At 43.6% G+C, this 21,511-nt stretch overlaps 1 protein-coding gene across 2 annotated transcripts in view; it reads right to left on the reverse strand.

Annotated features, from left to right (window-relative positions):
* The window catches only part of LOC116947392 (potassium channel subfamily K member 2-like), a 173,056-nt gene that overhangs the window by 11,916 nt on the left and 139,629 nt on the right, over window positions 1-21,511 (reverse strand). For both annotated transcript variants that reach the window (XM_032963075.2, XM_032963076.2), the window contains exon 8: window positions 929-1,201. In XM_032963075.2, coding sequence (XP_032818966.1) covers window positions 929-1,201 — 273 coding nt within the window. The remainder of the gene's footprint in view (window positions 1-928; window positions 1,202-21,511) is intronic.

Raw genomic sequence — 21,511 nt, forward strand, 5'->3', positions numbered from 1 at the left:
TCTGGCTCTAGGCCTAGCAAGGCCAAGGGCAGGGATAATTATTATCATTGCATCCCCTTAACTGGGAATCAATTTAATCCACACCGCATTGCCAGGAGCTGCTTCGCCATCAATTCCTTAAACTAATCTGAGTCAATGCTATGCCCTGCAATAGGACAGGTCTACACAGCAACATGAATGGGAATTGGTATCGGGTGAAATTGTTGGTAGAATAGATTCCCAGTGTTGGCCTATGCTTGATTCAGGAAATGCAAGTGCGTATATTGATTAATGGATCAATTCACTGCAATTTGCAATCGAATTAAAGCTCAGTTGCTCACTGTGTTTAATCTTAATCGTCATCAATACTATCAACCATACACTGATTCTATACGCGGATATTCTCTTCATTACCTAATCTCACTGCACCGTCTAGAGACGACTCCCCACTCAACCGCATCGAGCGACATCAGCCTGCCTGGCTCGGCTTTCCCAGTGAAAAAAACAACATGGGGCTTCTTGGACAAGGTTGCCTCGCTGGTTCAGGGCCGAGGCTGCGAGCCGCAGCGCTGGCATGCAGCTCCGATGCTCCAGTGGGGAAGAATGAGGCATCGCTCGAGAAGACCGATGCATCGCTCGGGTGTCAGTGGTACGGGGAGTAGTGTCTCGGAGATGGTAGCTCCCTCGCCTGGTATACAGGAGGTCGTGGGCGCGATCCCGACCTGGATGCCTGCTGCTGTATATTTGGAGTTTGCATGTCTCTCTCTCTCCCTGTGGTCGAGTGGATTTTTCTCTGGGTTCTCCGGTTTTTGCCTCCGCGTTTAGAATCAACGTTACGCATCGACAGTGTTTGGCTGCTGCTATAAAGCCAGGCTGCTTCTGAAAAAGAGCCATATAGCTCAGTGGGCCTTTACCTGGTAAAATAAAAAATAGTTATCCGTAGACTCACCGAGGGAGGCACAATCCGGTCGACGGATTCAGCCTTGTTGGCGAGCGCCAGGAAGGACGCACGCGAGGGCGCGCGTCGCTCGGCCGTCAGCACGTCCATGGAGTGGCGGCGAGGCTCGTGCGGGCCCAGCCGGTGCCGCCGCTCCAGGTTGCGGATGGAGGCGGCGCGCTGCAGCTTGTCGTGGATTTCAACGCTCAGGCGTCGCCGCGTCACCTTCAGCTCGGCCGTCACGTTGGCCTTCCACTCGGCGGCCTGCGCCCGGATCTCCCCCACCTGTCGCGCCGGAGCGTGGAGAGAGCGGAGAGAGGTGAGAGAGCAAAGAGAGTGGAGAGAGAGGGAAACGAGAGGTGGGCGTCGTTGGGGGCCTGGTGCGGTCGTAGTGTTTGTGACAGGAAGGTTGCGGGTTCGAATCGCGGTCGTTCAGATCGTCACGATCGTCACCCGTCATCGATAGCCATTTGTCTGTCATCTTCATTTAAATCCACCGGGGGTTAACATCATCCAGATTCCATCGTCACACATTGCCCTCCGTCATCATCATCCATCATTATCTATTATCCATCGTCATATATCATATGGAATCTTCATCATCCACCATCCATAATAATCATCATCCATCATCCTCTATCACCATAATCCTAAATCTTAATCAATCATATATCAGACAAAAAATGTATCATCCGCTATCAATCATAATCATCACTCATTAAAATGATTATCACCATGAAAGTAGCTGCCCATAGTTAGTGCCTGTAGGACACAAAATAATCCATTCCATACAAAATGTAAGAAAACAATTCTTGCACACAGAATGTGAGGAATGTGTAATTAAAGAGTGTCTGTCAACAACTGATGCATTGTTACACCCCGAATGCGTGTCATCAGACAGAGGAACACGCAGGAAAGTTAATAAGTGGTCGCTGCTATCTCTGGCTTGCCCGCTTTGTTCTTGCTAACATCATCTTGTGCCTGGGCTGCAAAAAATCTATGAAAAGCCAGCAGAAGGAATATTCTCCCCTTTCTATAAATCACAAAGAGAGCCATTTATACATTAAATAAACAAATATGAGATTCATCACAATGATCGAGTGCGGTTCACTCTGCCGGCGAGAGAAAGCTCCGACATTGCCAAAGCCTCGGTGATCATCAAGTGGAGCCGGGCGCCACTCATTAAGTGGAGGGTTGCTGTTGAAAGTTTCTGTGATGCTACTTCCAAATATTTCACATAAAGGTGCCTGCAGAGAAAATCACTTGTTACAGTAAGTGTCCGTCAATCACTGCTTGTCTCGGTTGGTCTCCATCATGAGTGACCTGTCAATCTACCTAAAATGTTCATCGTGATAACGGATTTTGCTCACAGCCACAACTGCACAACCCTGTAAGGCCCACTGAGCTATATAACTATTTTTCAGAAGCGACCTGGCCATAAATGATTGCTCAACGAAGTGGCTTATCACGTGGAAAATTCCAGCAGCCAAATCCTCTAAACGCGTGACGTTTATTCTAAATATGGAGGGAAAAAACAGAGGACCCGGATAAAAGTCCACGTGACCACAAAGAGAGAGAGACATGCAAACTCCAAATATGCAGGCACCAGGGTCACAATTTAACCCACGACCTCCTGTATACCAGGCGAGGGAGATAACATCTTACCACCGCTATCTTATGGCAGGGTTGTTGACATGCTGCAAAGTAGTGCTCATTCCATCAGGCACAGGAGGAAGAAGGGTTAAGTAGATCGAGTCAGGCATTCAGAACACTGCATGTACATGTCAATCCACTTATAATAAGAACTTTTCTAAGACATGTGGGCCATGAGAGATATTTGACCATACTTCACTGCACACAACGCCTACTGCACCGATCTGTTGTGCGTGGTGGTCACCCCACCGAGCACTCTCCAAGCTCCGTCCGGCTTGGATTGCGAGGTCTTATGAGATTGGGTGCATTCTGGGTGATTTGATCATAGGTCTGACACCACTGCACCAGTCGTAAAACATACGAAAAATAAGATAAAATACCATAGCATATACAATTTGTTCTTGCAGTTGTCATCATTTACAGGGTGCGATGTCAGCTTCGCCAAGAAGGCAGACATAGTTATTCTCAATGATAAAAGGACGAGCTTACAGGCTTCTGATTGTAACTTGTGTCTCTGTCAGAAGGCATCCGACACATCAGCGAATTTTCCATAAAAACTTAAATTAAATGCAGTTCTATACTTCTTATTGTTTTATATTTTTATTATTTTATTGTTTCCCTTCTACGTGACTTTACCGAAAGAACCAAGAATATGAATCCCTGCAGTCACGAAAGCTTTAAATCAAAATTTTGTTCTATACTTCTTTACTAATTCTTCGAAAATACATTTCGCTGAACAATCAGAGCATCATGACCTCGTGCTATGTTTTTTTTTACATGACGAATTTTGCCCACAAAATGAAACAGGAGCTCATTACTACGAGAGGTGCTTAAAATAAAATGCAACTCACATGCACATGCATTTGTCTTTCAATGCTTGGAGCAATGTTGATCACACCCTACATTACTCATTTGCTCGATGGATAATTTTTGACATTTTCCCTTTGTAAGGCTCAATCTGCATATAAATGTACAATAATTACAATCCATGTTTTCCAGTTGCATTACCAGGATTCATTGAAGCGTGGCTAAACGGAACGTCCACTTTCCACTAGCAGCTGCTTGGCCTAGGTGTACAAACAAATGGACACGGAAATGGTGCCTTGTTGTTGTGATCTCCTCTTGCCACCGTTCCCTACGTAAGCATGGTCACTATCCATTCCTCGATGAGGACCCCTCCCCCTGCCCACAGTGTAGGACATGGGGGTTATTGGACCGTACTTCATCACGCTCGTCAGTGCGGGTTGTTCACGGTGGGAGGAAATGTAGACAATACAGCGTAGTGCAGCACTGTGTGTAGACAATGCAGCGTAATGCAGCGTAGTGCAGCACAGTGATGGATTTTTTTATGCACTGCCCTCTGCTGCTCTAACAGCGCCGCAAGCAGCCATGCAACTCTTGTGTCATGGTTGATGTGCGGTGGTAGCTCATCCAAGCACTCTCCAGGATCAAACTCAGCTTAGCTTACAGGATACGATGTGATAGGGCACATTCCAGGCAAATTGACCACACACTGCACAACTTGTTTTCTCAAAAGAGTTTTAAAATGTCCCCTTGTAACGAGAACATCTATATAGAAACGTACATAAATTGTGATCTTTTCCAACTGTATAAAAACAGTTGTTTGGTAGGACAGCATGAATACTGTTACTAAAATTATACTTTATCCAAAAAGAAAAGCGATATAGTTTTCCGATGTCATATGAGTGAAATGACATGAACATTTTTTACATGTCAAAATATATTTTTTCTTGTAAATATTGTAAAACAAAGGTCTTACAATTAAGTGTACATGTACAAGATTGACTATGCATACCCAGAGTAGTGTGTGATGCTATGTTCCTTGGGAGAAAAACATCACACAGGACCTTTGATGTGTTGAGGCCAATCGCACAAAGACTGCTCTCACTGCAACAGTCAGCCATAGGCCAAATGAGCACTCATGTATACTTGATCCCATACCCGACAGTTGAGACCAAATACGCAATAATTTGTTGGATATAACGGGATATTATTTATTTCGCAATAACTAGCTTTTAAATTAATAATTTGCCAAGCAGTAAAAAATTACTCACCATCAAAAAGTATATACCATGGTATTTACCTACATTCAGTCATGATGTATATATGGTGAACTTCTTTCACACCATATATAGCCATCCGTGCTAATCGGAGGTGCGGTGGAAGGACAACAAACTAAACCCAAACATCTGTTTATTTTAAGAAAATTGTGCCAATAGAAAACCTAAATACAATTGCCGCACATTCATACTTTGTTGTCATTGTGCGACCTCTGGACTGGCAATCCAGAGGTCACCGGTTCGACTCAAATCTCCCAGCACGCCAGTTGAAGCAATGGTGCAAGCTTCTTAAATTACCCCTGCCTCTGACGACTCCACGGTTATAAACGGGTAGACCGCTGTTAGTTGACGGGTTGGTCACTTGTGGTGGGGCAAAGTGTGGGCTATCCCACCTCCCACTTCCAAGCTGTCTGGGCAGAATAGAAGAGTCGGCCAAAAAACCCTTTAGAGTGGCTGCTCGAGTAGAGGCCCTTCTGTCAGCAGTGCTGTGGGCAAGCAATTGCAGAGCTGTACCTTTATCTGTGTTACCTCTACCTTACTTGCAACTTTACATACATGGCAAACAAACAAACAGGTGCAAGCACAAGCTTAATTTAACTGTGAAAAAAGCCGATTAATCATCTTGAAAGTGAGCCAGTAATTGCGTTTCCCAACAGTGGGTGTCCCAAACGCGAAAGCGCAAATGTTTTTTGGACGCAGAAGCACTTCTCAGAGCTGGATGTCACGTCACACCGCCGGGAAACCCATTATTCTGATGCGTTCGCTGGACAATTGTGAAGTGGAGGGTGACCCCTACAATGGGAAACATCAACACGACGGAAGGTGCAGCGGTGATTTCCGGTGCAGCGGTGATTTCCAGTGCAGCGCAGAGCCGTGTCGTTTTTGATCTCCTGTTGATAAGCAAATTAAGCACCGCGTGATCAGGCTTACACACTTATTTTTACGAATAGCAAACTCCTTATCGCAATTTGTTTTAGTTACGAGGTTTAAAAAGGTGGAAATATTCATCTGCTTGACTTATGTATAGAAAATGTTCATTATAGAGTAGAGAAATCTACTAAAACATCAGCCTAAACGGAAGTTACACCATTGTAATTTACTTTTGTTCCCCCAGTATATAACCGTAATGAATCAGAGCAATTGTGTGCAAATTGGGCTGGAGTGGGATAGGGTCTGGAGGTTTGGATCGCTTGCTTAGAGGTCTCAATGTATCAAGTCAAACACGTGCTCAGAGCTTGATATTTCATGTCATATACATGCAGCCAATATCAAGCAACAAAAAGGTACAGCACTTTGTCAATCCACTGCTGGATGAAGGCTTCCCCATGCCACGTTAGTCAACGTTAGTCAACGTGGCATGATTAACATACTTCATTATGTAGGTAAGTGTGGGTTGGTGTAGCTGGGAAGGCCCAGGACAAGTTCAGATATCACTCATCACTGTTAGCCATGGCCATGAATCAAACTTAGGTCTCTGGATAAATAGCACATTGTGCAAACCACTGTGCCAACCCTTCACCAATATCAGTTAACGTATAACACTAATTGCTACACTGCAATACGAGCCATGAGAAAACTGTGCTGCACTTTGTGAATTCAATATTGGCCAAACTACAATGAAACAAATATATAATCAACTCAGAACACGGCTAATTATTTAACCCAAAAAGCCAGACAGAATCTCACTCTTTTTCAAGGAGGGCTCTGCGCTGGGCAAATGGGCCAATATGAGTTTACATCGAGGTATCGACATGTTGGAGGACACTAGGGGTATTCAAAGAAAACCCACAAACACGAGGGGATGCAACCCACAGACAAACCACACCCAGTCACTGGTCCAAATCCTACTACTGACCACACCCATAGCCATACTACCATTCATAGTTAGCCTGAAAGCCATTATCACAGCCACTGGCCTACACCACGTGATATGCACTGGTGCATATTCAGGGTGTGTCCTTTCGATTATTCCTGAATATGTGGGAGTTTAACTATCAATTTAAGACATGTGTAGTGACATAGAATGGGGCACTACGGCGCTTAGCGCCAGTTACTGATAGAGGGGAACTGGGAGTGTAGTAGCCCTCTCTGCCAGTAGGTCTTGCAAAGTCACGGAACGGATCCCTAGGGGGCGTAGTGTTGGTGGTCGGCAGAGAGGGGGCATTTGAGGACGTAGCAGGCCGGTTGGCTGGCAAGGGCACGTGATAGGCCAGGATAACAATGTGGGACAAAGGTCACAGAAAGGACACGTGGGGTATGGCCCAGAACCGTCTGGTAGGTTCCAGAAGGGGGCGTGGCCGAGGGTGGAGCCAGGCCACGCTGGGGGGTATAAAAGGGAGGTCCCAAGGCTGGGTCGGGGCTGTCTGCTGGAATGGAGTCCTCCGTGCTGCCTCTTCCCCTGGGTCTTTGGTCTTCGTGCTCGGCATCGTGGGTCAGGCAGTGTGCCGACTGTTCTGACCCGGTTTATGTTGTTATCCCGTTGTGGTCCATAGAATAAACGTGTTGCCTCCTGAGTTAGTGTGTCTCTCAGTGAACCCACTATACATGTCTTGGTAATTAACAGCTTGTTTACAAGCTCACCATCTGATGGCGATTTATTCAGTCTGATAAACGTTATTCAGAAACTCCTAGATTTAGGGCTATCCACTAATTCGGCACAAGGGGGCCCTTTTTTAAGTGTGAAGGCATCAATGTGATGTAAATAGCGTGTAATTACGAGGCAATCACAAGAGCCTATATAAATCCAGAGCAAATATCCTCCTTCACACAAACATGTGAAACAATGAGTAGGGCAAAGGTGCATTTGTAGATCAAACCAGACCAGCATCTGCTAGGATATGAACTTGTAGAAGCGACTCTGGTTATCTCATATCCAAGAATAGCCTTAACCATAACATATTAGTAGTTGTTGTAATATAAAAGATGAAAGTATATGCGTGGCCCTGTAATTATCTCTCACACCACTGCCGGCAGAAAAGCCTCCACTAGCAGGAGCTCCAGACAAGGTGTCTCGAGGATATTTGAACATCTCCCACCACAGCAAGACATCTTGTAAGAGGTGGGAGGACTTTGCTTCATCCCACCACAGGTGACTAGTGGTGAACCCATTTATACTGCCGGGCAGAGAGAAGTGGGAGGGGATTTAATAATTGACATTGTCTGAGCCATTACTTTACAACAAATTCATTATTCAGGTTATTTTTTCTGAAATGTATATTTCCATGCAGTATCTTTTATGTATAAATTGTTTTATCGGTAACGTATAGCTTTTGTAAATTAACCTTATGGCAGTACCCCGGGGTACCATAGAACCCCGGCTATCACATAATGTCCGTGATGCAGTCATTTTTAGTCTGTTGATGGTCGGCGATGCGGCAATCGACTTATCTCGACGAGCTCTACACGATGCACCGCTACGGTGCATGCGAGCGTTCAAGGTTTCAGCGCAATCGCTGTGTTTCGACATTGCGGCGTAGCACTGATTTCAGATTGATTGGTACCACAGTCACGGAGTTAAGTACACCCCTTGGGAAAAATAGTGTCCCAGAAATTAAATATTTTTTTGCCTTGTGTTATTTGGTATCCCGGGGTAGTGCCATAAGGATCAAATGTGCTCTTGTGAAGAATACAAAAATAGCGACGTGCACATACGATGATGGACATTTTGCTGTTTATGTTTAGATCAGTGGTTATGTTTTCAACATCCACTGCATTGTTTTCACGTGCGGATTATTGTCAACTTACAAGATAGCCGTGGTAAATACTCAGTCATGTGTTGTTTCCGTCACTAGTTTAAATTGTATCTCAAAATGTATGTCGGGGAAAAAGCTTCCCATTTGTAGACATAGTATTTTTTTTCTAAATGCGTATTCATATTCTTAGCTCTTTCGGTAAAGTCACGTTGAAGGGAAAGAGCTAAGAATATGAATTACTGCAGTCACGAAAGCTTTAAATCAAAATTTAAATGCGTATTGTTAGAGTGCTTCTGATCTAATAATATAGTCTTAGATTTCAGTTAATTTTTTATTGTCTGCGCCAAGTATGTAAGGGAGACAGTTAATCAAATAACCGCATCTGGCTGGGCCAGCGTCTATCCCAGCGTGAAATGTAAATTGTCTCATCTCACTAACCCCTGTCCAAGTCTCAATTCATGTGTAACAATCAATGCAGCCTACGACTCAAGCTGACGAATGAAAAAAATACCATAAAAAATCCCACACACATATTCCAACAATTTATTTCTCCATATATAGCCCGAGGAAGCAATTAAAAACTTAATTTTAGATAAGCAGTTGGCTAACTCTTTCTATTAACACATTACCAAGTGGTCTAGTAAAAACCTCACTATGCACACCTAAGATGAAGCCATCACTCATGTGACCGCTGATTTGAAATGCCTCCAATTATCTGCTCACCAGTCTCAATGCAAAAATTGTGAGCCAATCTGAGGCCACCACCACGCAAGCCTTAAAGACTTATTAGCATAGCAGGATAAAAACACACACACGTTTGTATAATACTGGAGATTTTATCTGTCAATATTCTTTTGCACTGCCTATGCCAACACAGCATAATATGTACAATTATGAATTGAAAGTTGAACGTTAAACCAAGAGGATGCAAGGAAAGCCAAATATTCTGTATTAGCTGCATTCAAGTCACAAACTCAAAAGAGAACTGCACATTGTTTTTATTATTGGTCAGACATTAGTCACATTGCAACATGGGCTACATCTGTGGTGAAGGTGCAGTACATAATGCCACATTGTGAAACCGGTGACCCAGGTTTAATACCTGGCCACGGCTAATGTCAATGGCGAGTGAGATCAGAATGGGTCCTGCCATCCCTTGCCATTCACCAACCCCACACTGACCACCTTGATGAAGCAAGGAAACACAAATTGATAAATAACCATCATGACATGGGGAGGCTTACATCCATTCGTGGATTGACAAAGGCTGAAATGTATCTTTATTTAGTTATACTTATGTTATGCAATATACACGATGGCAGCTATAAGCGCATGCACATATACCGACACCGTTGAGTGGGCTCTAATGCTGAGGCAGCAGCAGCAAGTTCTATTTAGGGTTAGGATGAGAGATTGTGGGGGGAGGGGAGGGGAGGGGAGGGGGCGGTTCCAGTTCAATTCATAATGCGGATGTTGGCGCATCATAAAACACACTGTTTTCATTATTCAGACTTAAGGCAGGTGACCCATGCCAAAAACATGTACGTGTGTATGTTGGATTTCTTTCGCACCGTATGTAACCAGCCATGCTTATCGGTGGTGTAGTCATGCAAATTCCTGTTCGGGTCACAGCTGGCAGAAGGGCCTCTACTAGAGAGAGGTGCGGGAAATTGGAACGAGAAGATGATCCTCTTTTGTATGTCAGATAATGTCCACGTGGGGCATTCTTTGAAGGTGCTGCCATTGTAACAAAGTATGCACGCGCGCAATACCAGCAACAATAAGGTCAACAGTTAACAATTGTTTGCATTTTGACTGCTTGTGTTGTGGTTATTGCAAACATGATGCCTTGAATAAAGGTGTCAGTTTTTGTGCCAGTTAAAAGGGTAAAGCCTATTCCTATGTCTTGTTTCTGGCAATGGAGGTCTCATAATGTTAATGCTCACCCCGAGCCCTCAATACTCTGATAGTGCGCTGTTTTTGAGTTGTACGCCTTTCGGCGTCTTCTGGTCCAACACCAATGGAGACTAGGCTCTAAGAAAAGCTGTCTCGGGTGTGGACCAATCAAATTCAAGAACAGTGCATATTATTATCAGAGTTGTCTTTTTTGTTTGCATTTTGACTGCTTGTGTTGTGGTTATTGCAAACATGATGCCTTGAATAAAGGTGTCAGTTTTTGTGCCAGTTAAAAGGGTAAAGCCTATTCCTATATCTTGTTTCTGGCGAAGGAGGTCTCATAATGTTAATGCTCACCCCGAGCCCTCAATACTCTGATAGTGCGCTGTTTTTGAGTTGTACGCCTTTTGGCGTCTTCTGGTCCAACACCAATGGAGACTAGGCTCTAAGAAAAGCTGTCTCGGGTGTGGACCAATCAAATTCAAGGACAGTGCACATTATTATCAGAGTTGTCTTTTTTGTTTGCATTTTGACTGCTTGTGTTGTGGTTATTGCAAACATGATGCCTTGAATAAAGGTGTCAGTTTTTGTGCCAGTTAAAAGGGTAAAGCCTATTCCTAAATCTTGTTTCTGGCAAAGGAGGTCTCATAATGTTAATGCTCACCCCGAGCCCTCAATACTCTGATAGTGCGCTGTTTTTGAGTTGTACGCCTTTTGGCGTCTTCTGGTCCAACACCAATGGAGACTAGGCTCTAAGAAAAGCTGTCTCGGGTGTGGACCAATCAAATTCAAGGACAGTGCATATTATTATCAGAGTTGTCTTTTTTGTTTGCATTTTGACTGCTTGTGTTGTGGTTATTGCAAACATGATGCCTTGAATAAAGGTGTCAGTTTTTTTGCCAGTTAAAAGGGTAAAGCCTATTCCTAATGCAGAGCTCTATTTACCACTTTACTGTTCGACATCCAGAGTGATGGTATATGATGCATACATAGTGTTTTACTGGCATCTACACAAATGTACACACGCTAATATACCTGGCAGAGCTAGAATAAAGATCCTAGCATTGTAGGGCATGTATTACATGTCTTGGTGTAGCATGTTAATGTTGCATTGCGCAAGCTTTCTTAAAGCAAATTCATGGGCCATGGCTGTCCAGTTTCCTCAGGAGCTAAATTGGGTTCAATGTGAAAAAACCTTGGAGAGCCATGCAGCACGGTTCCGAAAATCTTTGGAGATGAATGCAACCAATGCTTTGTTCAAGCCTGCACGGCAACAATGGAACATTTGTCTTCACAAATACTGCTGCTGTGTTTCACACGTACAAAAAAACAGGGTTGCATTGAGTAATTGTGCCTTTAAGCAGGAAGGCAGCCGAAAGCCCCAAATCACGAGCGGCATGCCAAGTGGGCTGACCCCGTGCTGCACGCTGGCCGAGCGTCCCGTGTGGCAGAAGGCTCAGGTGGACAGAGGAGAGCTGAGTACGTAGCGGGGGTGGGAGTGAGCACTATAGAATCCATATGGGTGTGTGCCGTTGTGCATGCAGCCTCTCCTGCTCCTGCTGTTCCCAGTGGCTGGCAGCATATGCAGCTGATAGGATGGGGGGGGGGGGGGGGGGGGGTTAAGGGCTGAACTTCGGTTTGGACCCTGATCCCGGTAAGTTATCCCATTCATTATTCTGAGTTCTGCACTGAACGAAGGTTGACAAAACTGGGATAAGTGCATTGAGGGTCAAATCCTAGAATAGGTATCTAGAGAGTCTGGAAAATGCCCAAGTTCAACACATGACCCTCCAGCAATCCCAATGAATAAAAAAAAAAAAGAAAATGTTAAGTGATGTTACAGTAGGCTATAAGAATCTCTCATGGTAGCCGGTTGGTTTGCAAAGAACCTCCGTCTTGGAGAAGTCAATGTCATGTGAGCCCACTGAATTATAACAGTGATCTGCCACGGCAGAGGAGTTCGTCCTACCGTGTTTAAGGTCTGCTTTGTGTTCACGAATGCGGTCCGAGACATGGCGTTTGGTTTCTCCAATGTAACTACTACCACAGAGGCAACTTAGTTTGTAGACACCAGGGTATTGTATGTCCGGAATCACATCTTTTACAGACGGAACCAGATCACGGATTTTATGTAATGTGTTGAAACGGACCTGGATCTTGTGTTTATTCAAGATTTTGGAGATCTTTTTTGTGATCCCCGCAATGTAGGGTAAAGTGATGGTTTTGAAAGGCTCCTCAAGAGGGTCCTTCTTCACGGTTTGAGTGATAGCTTTGCGGATTGTATAGTCGGAGTAACCATTAGCCTTAAGAGCTTGGTGTACATGCTTGAGTTCACTGCCTATGTGTTCCTGGTCGGATATGCATTGGGCTCTATGATACAGAGTCTTGATGAGAGAATTCTTCTGTGATGGATGGTGGTGGGAATCCGGTTTCAGATAAGCATCCGTATGGGTAGCTTTCCTCTAGACAGAGTGGCTTATTGAACCATCAGGTCTTTTTTTAATTAGGACATCTAAAAAAGGTAGCTTGCCATCTATTTCGACTTCCATGGTAAATCTGATGGCTGGGTGTATGGAATTGATGTGGTCGAAGAATTGGTCTAGAGCAGGTCGGCCATGTGGCCAGATGACAAAAGTGTCATCCACGTACCTCTTCCATAAGGTTGGGCGCAGAGTGGCAGTCTGGATGGCGTCAGTCTCAAATTTCTCCATGAAAATGTTAGCTATAACCGGAGATAGGGGGGAACCCATTGGGGTGCCCTCAGTTTGTTTGTAGAAAGTTCCATTCCAAGTGAAGTATGTATTGGTTAAACAGTGTCTCACCAGGGGGGGTACCTCAGTGTTTAGTCCTTGATGAACCAGGTCTTCAATGATTGCAATGGTGTCAGGTATAGGAACCTTGGTGAATAAGGAAACTACATTAAAACTGACAAGCAGGTCGTTTGGGGACAGGGAAATACCCTTGATTGTCGATACCAGGTGAGTAGAATTTTGTACCGCAGAGGTGGTTTTTCCAGTGAAAGGACGCAGGATTTCAGACAAAAAACGAGCCAGTTTGTAGGTGGGGGAGTTGATAGTAGAGACGATGGGACGAAGGGGTGCATCTACTTTATGTATTTTTGGTAAGCCGTATAATCTTGGTGGCCTGGCAGCAGAAGGTTTCAACGAAAACTGTTTAGATTGATCAATTAATGCGGTTGAATCAGAAATTATTTTGTTGGTTTGTGTGACGAGGCTGTTTAAAAATAAATAAATTGATGCAAACCGACACACCTGAAGACGACCGTTTGTGTTATGGTCGAAACGTCGTGAGAATTTTTATTGTTTTATATATATTTTATTATTTTGTTGTTTCCCTTCAACGTGACTTTACCGAAAGAACTAAGAATATGAATTACTGCAGTCACGAAAGCTTTAAATCAAAATTTATATTATCATCGTTTATTATTTATGCCACACCTCCCACGGGGCATCTCGAAGCACCGGAGCAAAGGTGTCCGGGCGGCAGGGGTTGCGCAGTGGTCACACTCGCGCCTCACAGCAACAAGGGCCTGGGTTACATTACCAACTTGGGCGCCTTTCCGTGTGGCGTTTGTGTGTTCTCCCCCTGTTCTGCGCCGTTTTTTTTCTAGGTTCTCTAGTTTTCTCCCAAAGTTAGAAACAAAACAGATTTTCACTGATATGGACCAAACATCTCAATGCTGTAAAATTAGCTGAAAATTACTCAGTTGGGATTACACATTGTAACATTGTCCCCTCCTGGGAAAAATAATCCTCAGCCCCGGCGAGGCTTTCCTGGGTAAACTCGTGAAATACTATACTGTACTGGAATAGTGAAGTGTATTTGAGATAACAACAAGTGAATCACTCTGTGTGAAAGTGATTGCGGACCAAATACAATGTTCAAAAATATAGCAGTATAGACAATATACACTGACAAACAGGAATAAACACAATATAAAAATGAAACTGTGCTTTAACTACTGGTAATACAATTATACCAAATCAAGAATCGCCCTACATCAAAACACTTGCAGGAATGACGTGGGGGCACCTCAGCTGATGTTCTGCGAACTGCCTCCCTCTCACCGATCTCCTCAGTAGCAGAGTCATCATGCTCCAGCCTGGTCCGGTAGCTCATACACAAAACTGCCAGATGCAACGTAAAATAACGCGATGTGCATCGTAACCAGCACACCGAAACCGATGCCAATCCCCTGGCTCCTTGTGCTGGTGAACATTCTGCCACCAAATATCCGCAGAGACATCGCGCAAACTGCAAGGGAGTCTACACGTTTTGTTTCCCACGACAACAACATACCCATCAACCAAGACCTCAACAATGTACCTCGCTGCCCACTCAAGTCCCGATTCTCCCTCTGGCTTCACGCTGTGACCATCATAAAATCTCAACCAGATCTGGAAGAATGCTGGCAGACAGAGAGGAACAATTCAGATGTCCAGAATAAACACCTCATTCGAGACCCAAACAACGCACCTTCCAGCTTTGAAATTCCCTGAGGACACTGGTGGTGTAACGATCATCAACAGACCGATGCACACATCTTATAAATGGGAAATTAGAGATTAGCCAAAGTGTGACTGTGGCCCTGAAACCCAAATTGTGGCCCTGAAACCCAAATTATGGACTATATTGTAAATCAATGTCGTCTGCGATCCTTCAATGGAGGAAAGGCAAAACGATACAAACTTTCTCCTGAAGCTCTCTTGTGGCTATCAGACCTAGAAATTGGCATTTAGCTCCTAAACATATTGTCATATGCAAGATAGAAATACAATTGTAATTGGTTGCGTTATTGTAATATGCTCATTGGTCGATTTATTAGCTGCTAATTGTGACTGAGGTGGTGGTGTGCAGGCCTCTGAGCTTAAGGTTTAATGATGTAACAGGTAAGGACAGGGAAACATCCCTGCAAGTTGAGCATCTGCTCAAGCGTGGGAAGTTGCGTTATTGACTCATCAAGTTGGCACTCATCTCTGCTAATATTCACAAATCACTAATTTACAACAGCTGATAAATACATTTCTAGTTCCTCCCTCAGAGTGAAATACTTATACATTGAGTAGGGGATCACACGTCTCTACCTTTATCTTCATCACCAACACGCTATCTACAAATAAGACGTCTGTATCAAGCGGAGCACCTTATCTTTCCTACTAGCGTGCATAAATTCAAGTCTCTGACAAAATATTCTTTTTCGAGCGAGATTAATGAAATTAAATTTTACACAATATAAATAAAAAAACATTGAGCAATGAAATCAGGTTGTGTGCAGGGGCGAGGTGGAGCATTACAACTGCGTAACAGCGAGGTATGGCAACGGCTTGGGCACACTTCCAAGCAGCAGAGGATATATCACTGCTGGTGGTGACACAATACAAGGCATCACAACAACCATGAAATGTGTTTTTCAACAGCTCACAAGTGACACAACAGTGAAGCACTCTCGCCGCCACCTCCGCAGAAGAGAATATCGATTTGGGTTTAGCTGCCGAGCGTCATCCTTGATTGACGTCTCTCTGGGGCTCCTTCCAGCACTCCTCCAAAAAGGGCTCGAACGTCAATTATGCTAATCTGTTGCCAGCATGTCGTCAGAATATTAAGCTAAGCAAATTGACTTTTTGGACGCAATTTGCGAAATGATAATTGGCGTGGACGTTAGCTGCTCACCATAAGTAACATTTCTTAATCACATCTGCAATCACGCAGGACATTTTTTCACCAAATCTTAACGATTGGTTAATAATCATGAATAACTTGAAGGTCTATATTTTACACATAAATAGGTGATTAGACTTTCAAAAGGAAAACTGCCTACTTCCACCTAAAAGAGGAGGAAGTTACCCACTCTTTACCCCACCACGCGTATCCTGTCGATCGACTAACTGATGTGAACAATTTATTCTGCTGGCTCGATGGAAGCGGGGTCATTTAATAAACGTGCAGCATTGATTCACGCAGATCTTTCTCCGGGTCCTCCAGTATTGCGCTCAACATTGAGAAACATGCATTCGATTATGTGGCAGCAACTATAAATTCCTACATGATAAGCCACTTCATTGGGCAATCATTTGTGGCCAAGTCGCTCTGAAAAAGAGCTACATTGAGGAAAAAAAGTACTTGATCCCCTGCTGATTTTGTACCTTTGCCCACTGACAAAGAAATGATCAGTCTATAATTTTAATGGTAGGTTTATTTGAACAGTGAGAGACCGAATAACAACAACAAAATCCAGAAAAACGCGTGTCAAAAAAGTAATAAATTGATTTGCATTTTAATGAGGGAAATAAGTATTTGACCCCTCTGCAAAACATGACTGAGTACTTGGTGGCAAAAACCCTTGTTGGCAATCACAGAGGTCAGACGTTTCTTGTAGTTGGCCACCAGGTTTGCACACATCTCAGGAGGGATTTTGTCCCACTCCTCTTTGCAGATCTTCTCCAAGTCATTAAGGTTTCGAGGCTGACGTTTGGCAAATCGAATCTTCAGCTCCCTCCACAGATTTTCTATGGGATTAAGGTCTGGAGACTGACTAGGTCACTCCAGGACCTTAATGTGCTTCTTCTTGAGCCACTCCTTTGTTGCCTTGGCCATGTGTTTTGGGTCATTGTCATGCTGGAATACCCATCCACGACCAATTTTCAATGCCCTGGCTGAGGGAAGGAGGTTCTCACCCAAGATTTGACGGTACATGGCCCTGTCCATCGTCCCTTTGATGCGGTGAAGTTGTCCTGTCCCCTTATCAGAAAAACACCCCCAAAGCATAATGTTTCCACCTCCATGTTTGACGGTGGGGATGGTGTTCTTGGGGTCATAGGCAGCATTCCTCCTCCTCCAAACATGGCGAGTTGAGTTGATGCCAAAGAGCTCAATTTTGGTCTCATTTGACCACAACACTTTCACCCAGTTGTCCTCTGAATCCTTCAGATGTTCATTGGCAAACTTCAGACGGGCATGTATATGTGCTTTCTTGAGCAGAGGGACCTTGCGGGCGCTGCAGGATTTCAGTCCTTCACGGCGAAGTGTGTTACCAATTGTTTTCTTGGTGACTATGGTCCCAGCTGCCTTGAGATCATTGACAAGATCCTCCCGTGTAGTTCTGGGCTGATTCCTCACCGTTCTCATGATCATTGCAACTCCACGAGGTGAGATCTTGCATGGAGCTTCAGGCCGAGGGAGATTGACAGTTCTTTTGTGTTTCTTCCAGTTGCGAATAATCGCACCAACTGTTGTCACCTTCTCACCAAGCTGCTTGGCAATGGTCTTGTAGCCCATTCCAGCCTTGTGTAGGTCTACAATCTTGTCCCTGACATCCTTGGAGAGCTCTTTGGTCTTGGCCATGGTGGAAAGTTTGGAATCTGATTGATTGATTGCTTCTGTGGACAGGTGTCTTTTATACAGGTAACAAGCTGAGATTAGGAGCACTCCCTTTAAGAGTGTGCTCCTAATCTCAGCTCCTTACCTGTATAAAAGACACCTGGGAGCTAGAAATCTTTCTAATCGAGAGGGGGTCAATTACTTATTTCCCTAATTAAAATGCAAATCAATTTATACAATTTTTGACATGCGTTTTTCTGGATTTTTTGTTGTTATTCTGTCTCTCACTGTTCAAATAAACCTACCATTAAAATTATAGACTGATCATTTCTTTGTCAGTGGGCAAACGTACAAAATCAGCAGGGGATCAAATACTTTTTTCCCTCACTGTACATAGCTAAGTGGGTCTTACCTGGTAAAATAAAAATGGTTTCTTTTATAAGCTATAATGTGTGACCAGGTTGCCTCTGAAAAACACCGAATAGCTCAGTGGGCTTTGCCTGGTTTGAAATTAAAAACCCTGCTGCTGTGCAGGGGCATCGAATGGAATTGCCAACCTCCGAGTTGCAAGTCTGCTGCGCTAACCATTACAGCAGGGCAGCTTCCCCCAGCCTAACTTAACGAGTTTCGCAAAATGATAAATGTCGGCAGGGAGTGGCGAAGCAGGTGATGTCCCAAGCAACACCACAGGAGTACAGCACTCACTATTGATCACATTTCTCACATAATTTTCTATCCACTAAAAGATAATAGGAATTACATATTCAGGTTTTATTTCTGCAATTATGCAAATTAAAGTTGACAATTACGTATTATTTAACATTAAAAAATTAAGTTACTTGATCCATTGACCATTCACTTACAGGCACCAAGGCTGTCTATAATTACTGTATTCATACATTTAATACCTGTGTCATTGGCATACCATTAACCTATGACAGAGGCGTTATGTTTGACAAATGGTAAGAGGCAATGTGCTATGTAGTTTTAGCAAATTAAATATTTTGTGAGTAATTCTTCAAATATGGTTAATTTGGACCGTACCACTGGCAAACGTGGCCTACTTTTATCGAATAACATCGCGGGGTCTTTGTTTGACGACGCATGAAGCAGGTGGGGCGTATCATTGGCTAACACCATCTGCAGTATTAACAAGGAAGGCCGTCGGGCTTACACCGCAAACCGCTGCAATGAGTGGCATTAGCACTGCCCCTCGGCCATGTCAACGCCCCATAGCTTAACAATACTCGCGCAAGCCGAGTTAAAAGACCCCGGCATTCTCAAATACTGCAGAACCATGCATACAGTGAGGGAAAAAAGTATTTGATCCCCTACTGATTTTGTACGTTTGCCCACTGACAAAGAAATGATCAGTCTATAATTTTAATGGTAGGTTTATTTGAACAGTGAGAGACAGAATAACAACAACAAAATCCAGAAAAACGCATGTCAAAAATGTTATAAATTGATGTGCATTTTAATTAGGGAAATAAGTATTTGACCCCTCTGCAAAACATTACTTAGTCCTTAGTGGCAAAACCCTTGTTGGCAATCACAGAGGTCAGACGTTTCATGAAGTTGGCCACCCTGTTTGCACACATCTCGGGAGGGATTTTGTCCCACTCCTCTTTGCAGATCTTCTCCAAGTCATTAAGGTTTCGAGGCTGACGTTTGGCAACTCGAACCTTCAGCTCTCTCCACAGATTTTCTATGGCATTAAGGTCTGGAGACTGGCTAGGCCACTCCAGGACCTTAATGTGCTTCTTCTTGAGCCACTCCTTTTTTGCCTTGGCCATGTGTTTTGGGTCATTGTCATGCTGGAATACCCATCCACGACCAATTTTCAATGCCCTGGCTGAGAGAAGGAGGTTCTCACCCAAGATTTGACGGTACATGGCCCCGTCCATCATCCCTTTGATGCGGCGAAGTTGTCCTGTCCCCTTATCAGAAAAAACACCCCCAAAGCATAATGTTTCCACCTCCATGTTTGACGGTGGGGATGGTGTTCTTGGGGTCATAGGGAGCATTCCTTCTCCTCCAAACACGGCGAGTTGAGTTGATGCCAAAGAGCTCCATTTTGGTCTCATCTGACCACAACACTTTCACCCAGTTGTTCTCGGAATCATTCAGATGTTCATTGGCAAACTTCAGACGGGTATGTATATGTGTTTTCTTGAGCAGAGGGACCTTGCGGGCGCTGCAGGATTTTAGTCCTTCACGGCGTAGTCTGTTACCAATTGTTTTCTTGGTGACTATGGTCCCAGCTGCCTTGAGATCATTGACAAGATCCTCCCATGTAGTTCTGGGTTGATTCCTCACCGTTCTCATGATCATTGCAACTCCACAGTTCTTTTGTGTTTCTTCCATTTGCGAATAATCGCACCAACTGTTGTCACCTTCTAACCAAGCTGCTTGGCAATGGTCTTGTAGCCCATTCCAGCCTTGTGTAGATCTACAATCTTGTCCCTGACATCCTTGGAGAGCTCTTTGGTCTTGGCCATGGTGGAGAGTTTGGAATCTGATTGATTGATTGCTTCTGTGGACAGGTGTCTTTTATACAGGTAACAAGCTGAGATTAGGAGCACTCCCTTTAAGAGTGTGCTCCTAATCTCAGCTCGTTACCTGTATAAAAGACACCTGGGAGCCAGAAATCTTTGTGATTGAGAGGGGGTCAAATACTTATTTCCCTCATTAAAATGCAAATCAATTTATAACTTTTTTGACATGCGTTTTTCTGGATCTTTTTGTTGTTATTCTGTCTCTCACTGTTCAAATAAACCTACCATTAAAATTATAGACTGATGATTTCTATGTCAGTGGGCAAACGTACAAAATCAGCAGGGGATCAAATACGTTTTTCCCTCACTGTATGCAGTATGTGTGTCTGTTCTGCTTAGAATAATCCAACATCGTAATATGCTGAACGCTGACAGAGCACAAAACCACCACAACACTCATGTTCAGGCAGCCAGAATTGTAATCATAATAAATCCCTCCTTAGTTCAACAATTTTCAAGGCCCAGGACCCCAGTAGCAGAAGGTTGCCGAATATCGTAGCCGTTTGTATTCAGGCTGCCTTTAAATACTTTCCTAGCTTGCCACGCGTACAGATACCCAGTGGCTAACGAGATGTAGAACACATTTTGTTCTGTGCGTAGGTTAAACGTCAAGAAACGTCATGTGCGTCACTAATGTAATGGTGTAATGGGCAAATGTCTCGTAATTAAATGGGACACCTTTTTTGTTATAATGGAATGCAAGGTTGAAATATATTGACGTACATGTTTTCAAACGTGTATTAATTTCAGCATAAACAGACTATTTTTTATTGCTTTTTATCGTTAATATCAAAAGAAGCCATGGTCAATCAACAGCTAAATGAAGGCCTCCACAATCTGCTGCCAATTCTCGAGATACTGCAATATATTATAAATGTCCTCGGGTTGGTTAGTATCCTTTATATACCCAATAGATCAAATACGGGCACATTGAGAAATGGCCTATTTTGCAAGGGCAACCTGGATTGCATCGGCTAATTTAGAAAACAATACAATATATAAAAAATATATTTAACAATCACTTTACACAAAGGCGAATAGCTAAGTTAAAGGTGAACTGCACTGATATTTTTTAAGTTATAAGCTTTTAAAAGAAAACAAATTTAGAAGACATGCTGGAAAAAGTGAGTAATGCTGGAAATGCGGCAACTCAGCTTTTTATTTAGTAGCCACTGAAAAGTGGCCAGATTCCACAGCAGGAGCAGACGTCACAAACAGCGATACAATAAACAAACTCTCTCATCAAAAGTCACAATTTATGACACTTAATCCTGATTGCTGCATTCAGCACTGCTTGGCTACACTTCCATTTGTTTAGGATTCATATCTATTAATCTGTAGCTCACGATATATAAAGTATATAATCTGTAGCTCACT

This window comes from Petromyzon marinus, chromosome 29 (assembly GCF_048934315.1).
Source record: "Petromyzon marinus isolate PM22_M1 ecotype Great Lakes invasive population chromosome 29, UKy_Petmar_22M1.pri1.0, whole genome shotgun sequence".
NCBI classification, from domain to species: domain Eukaryota; kingdom Metazoa; phylum Chordata; class Hyperoartia; order Petromyzontiformes; family Petromyzontidae; genus Petromyzon; species Petromyzon marinus.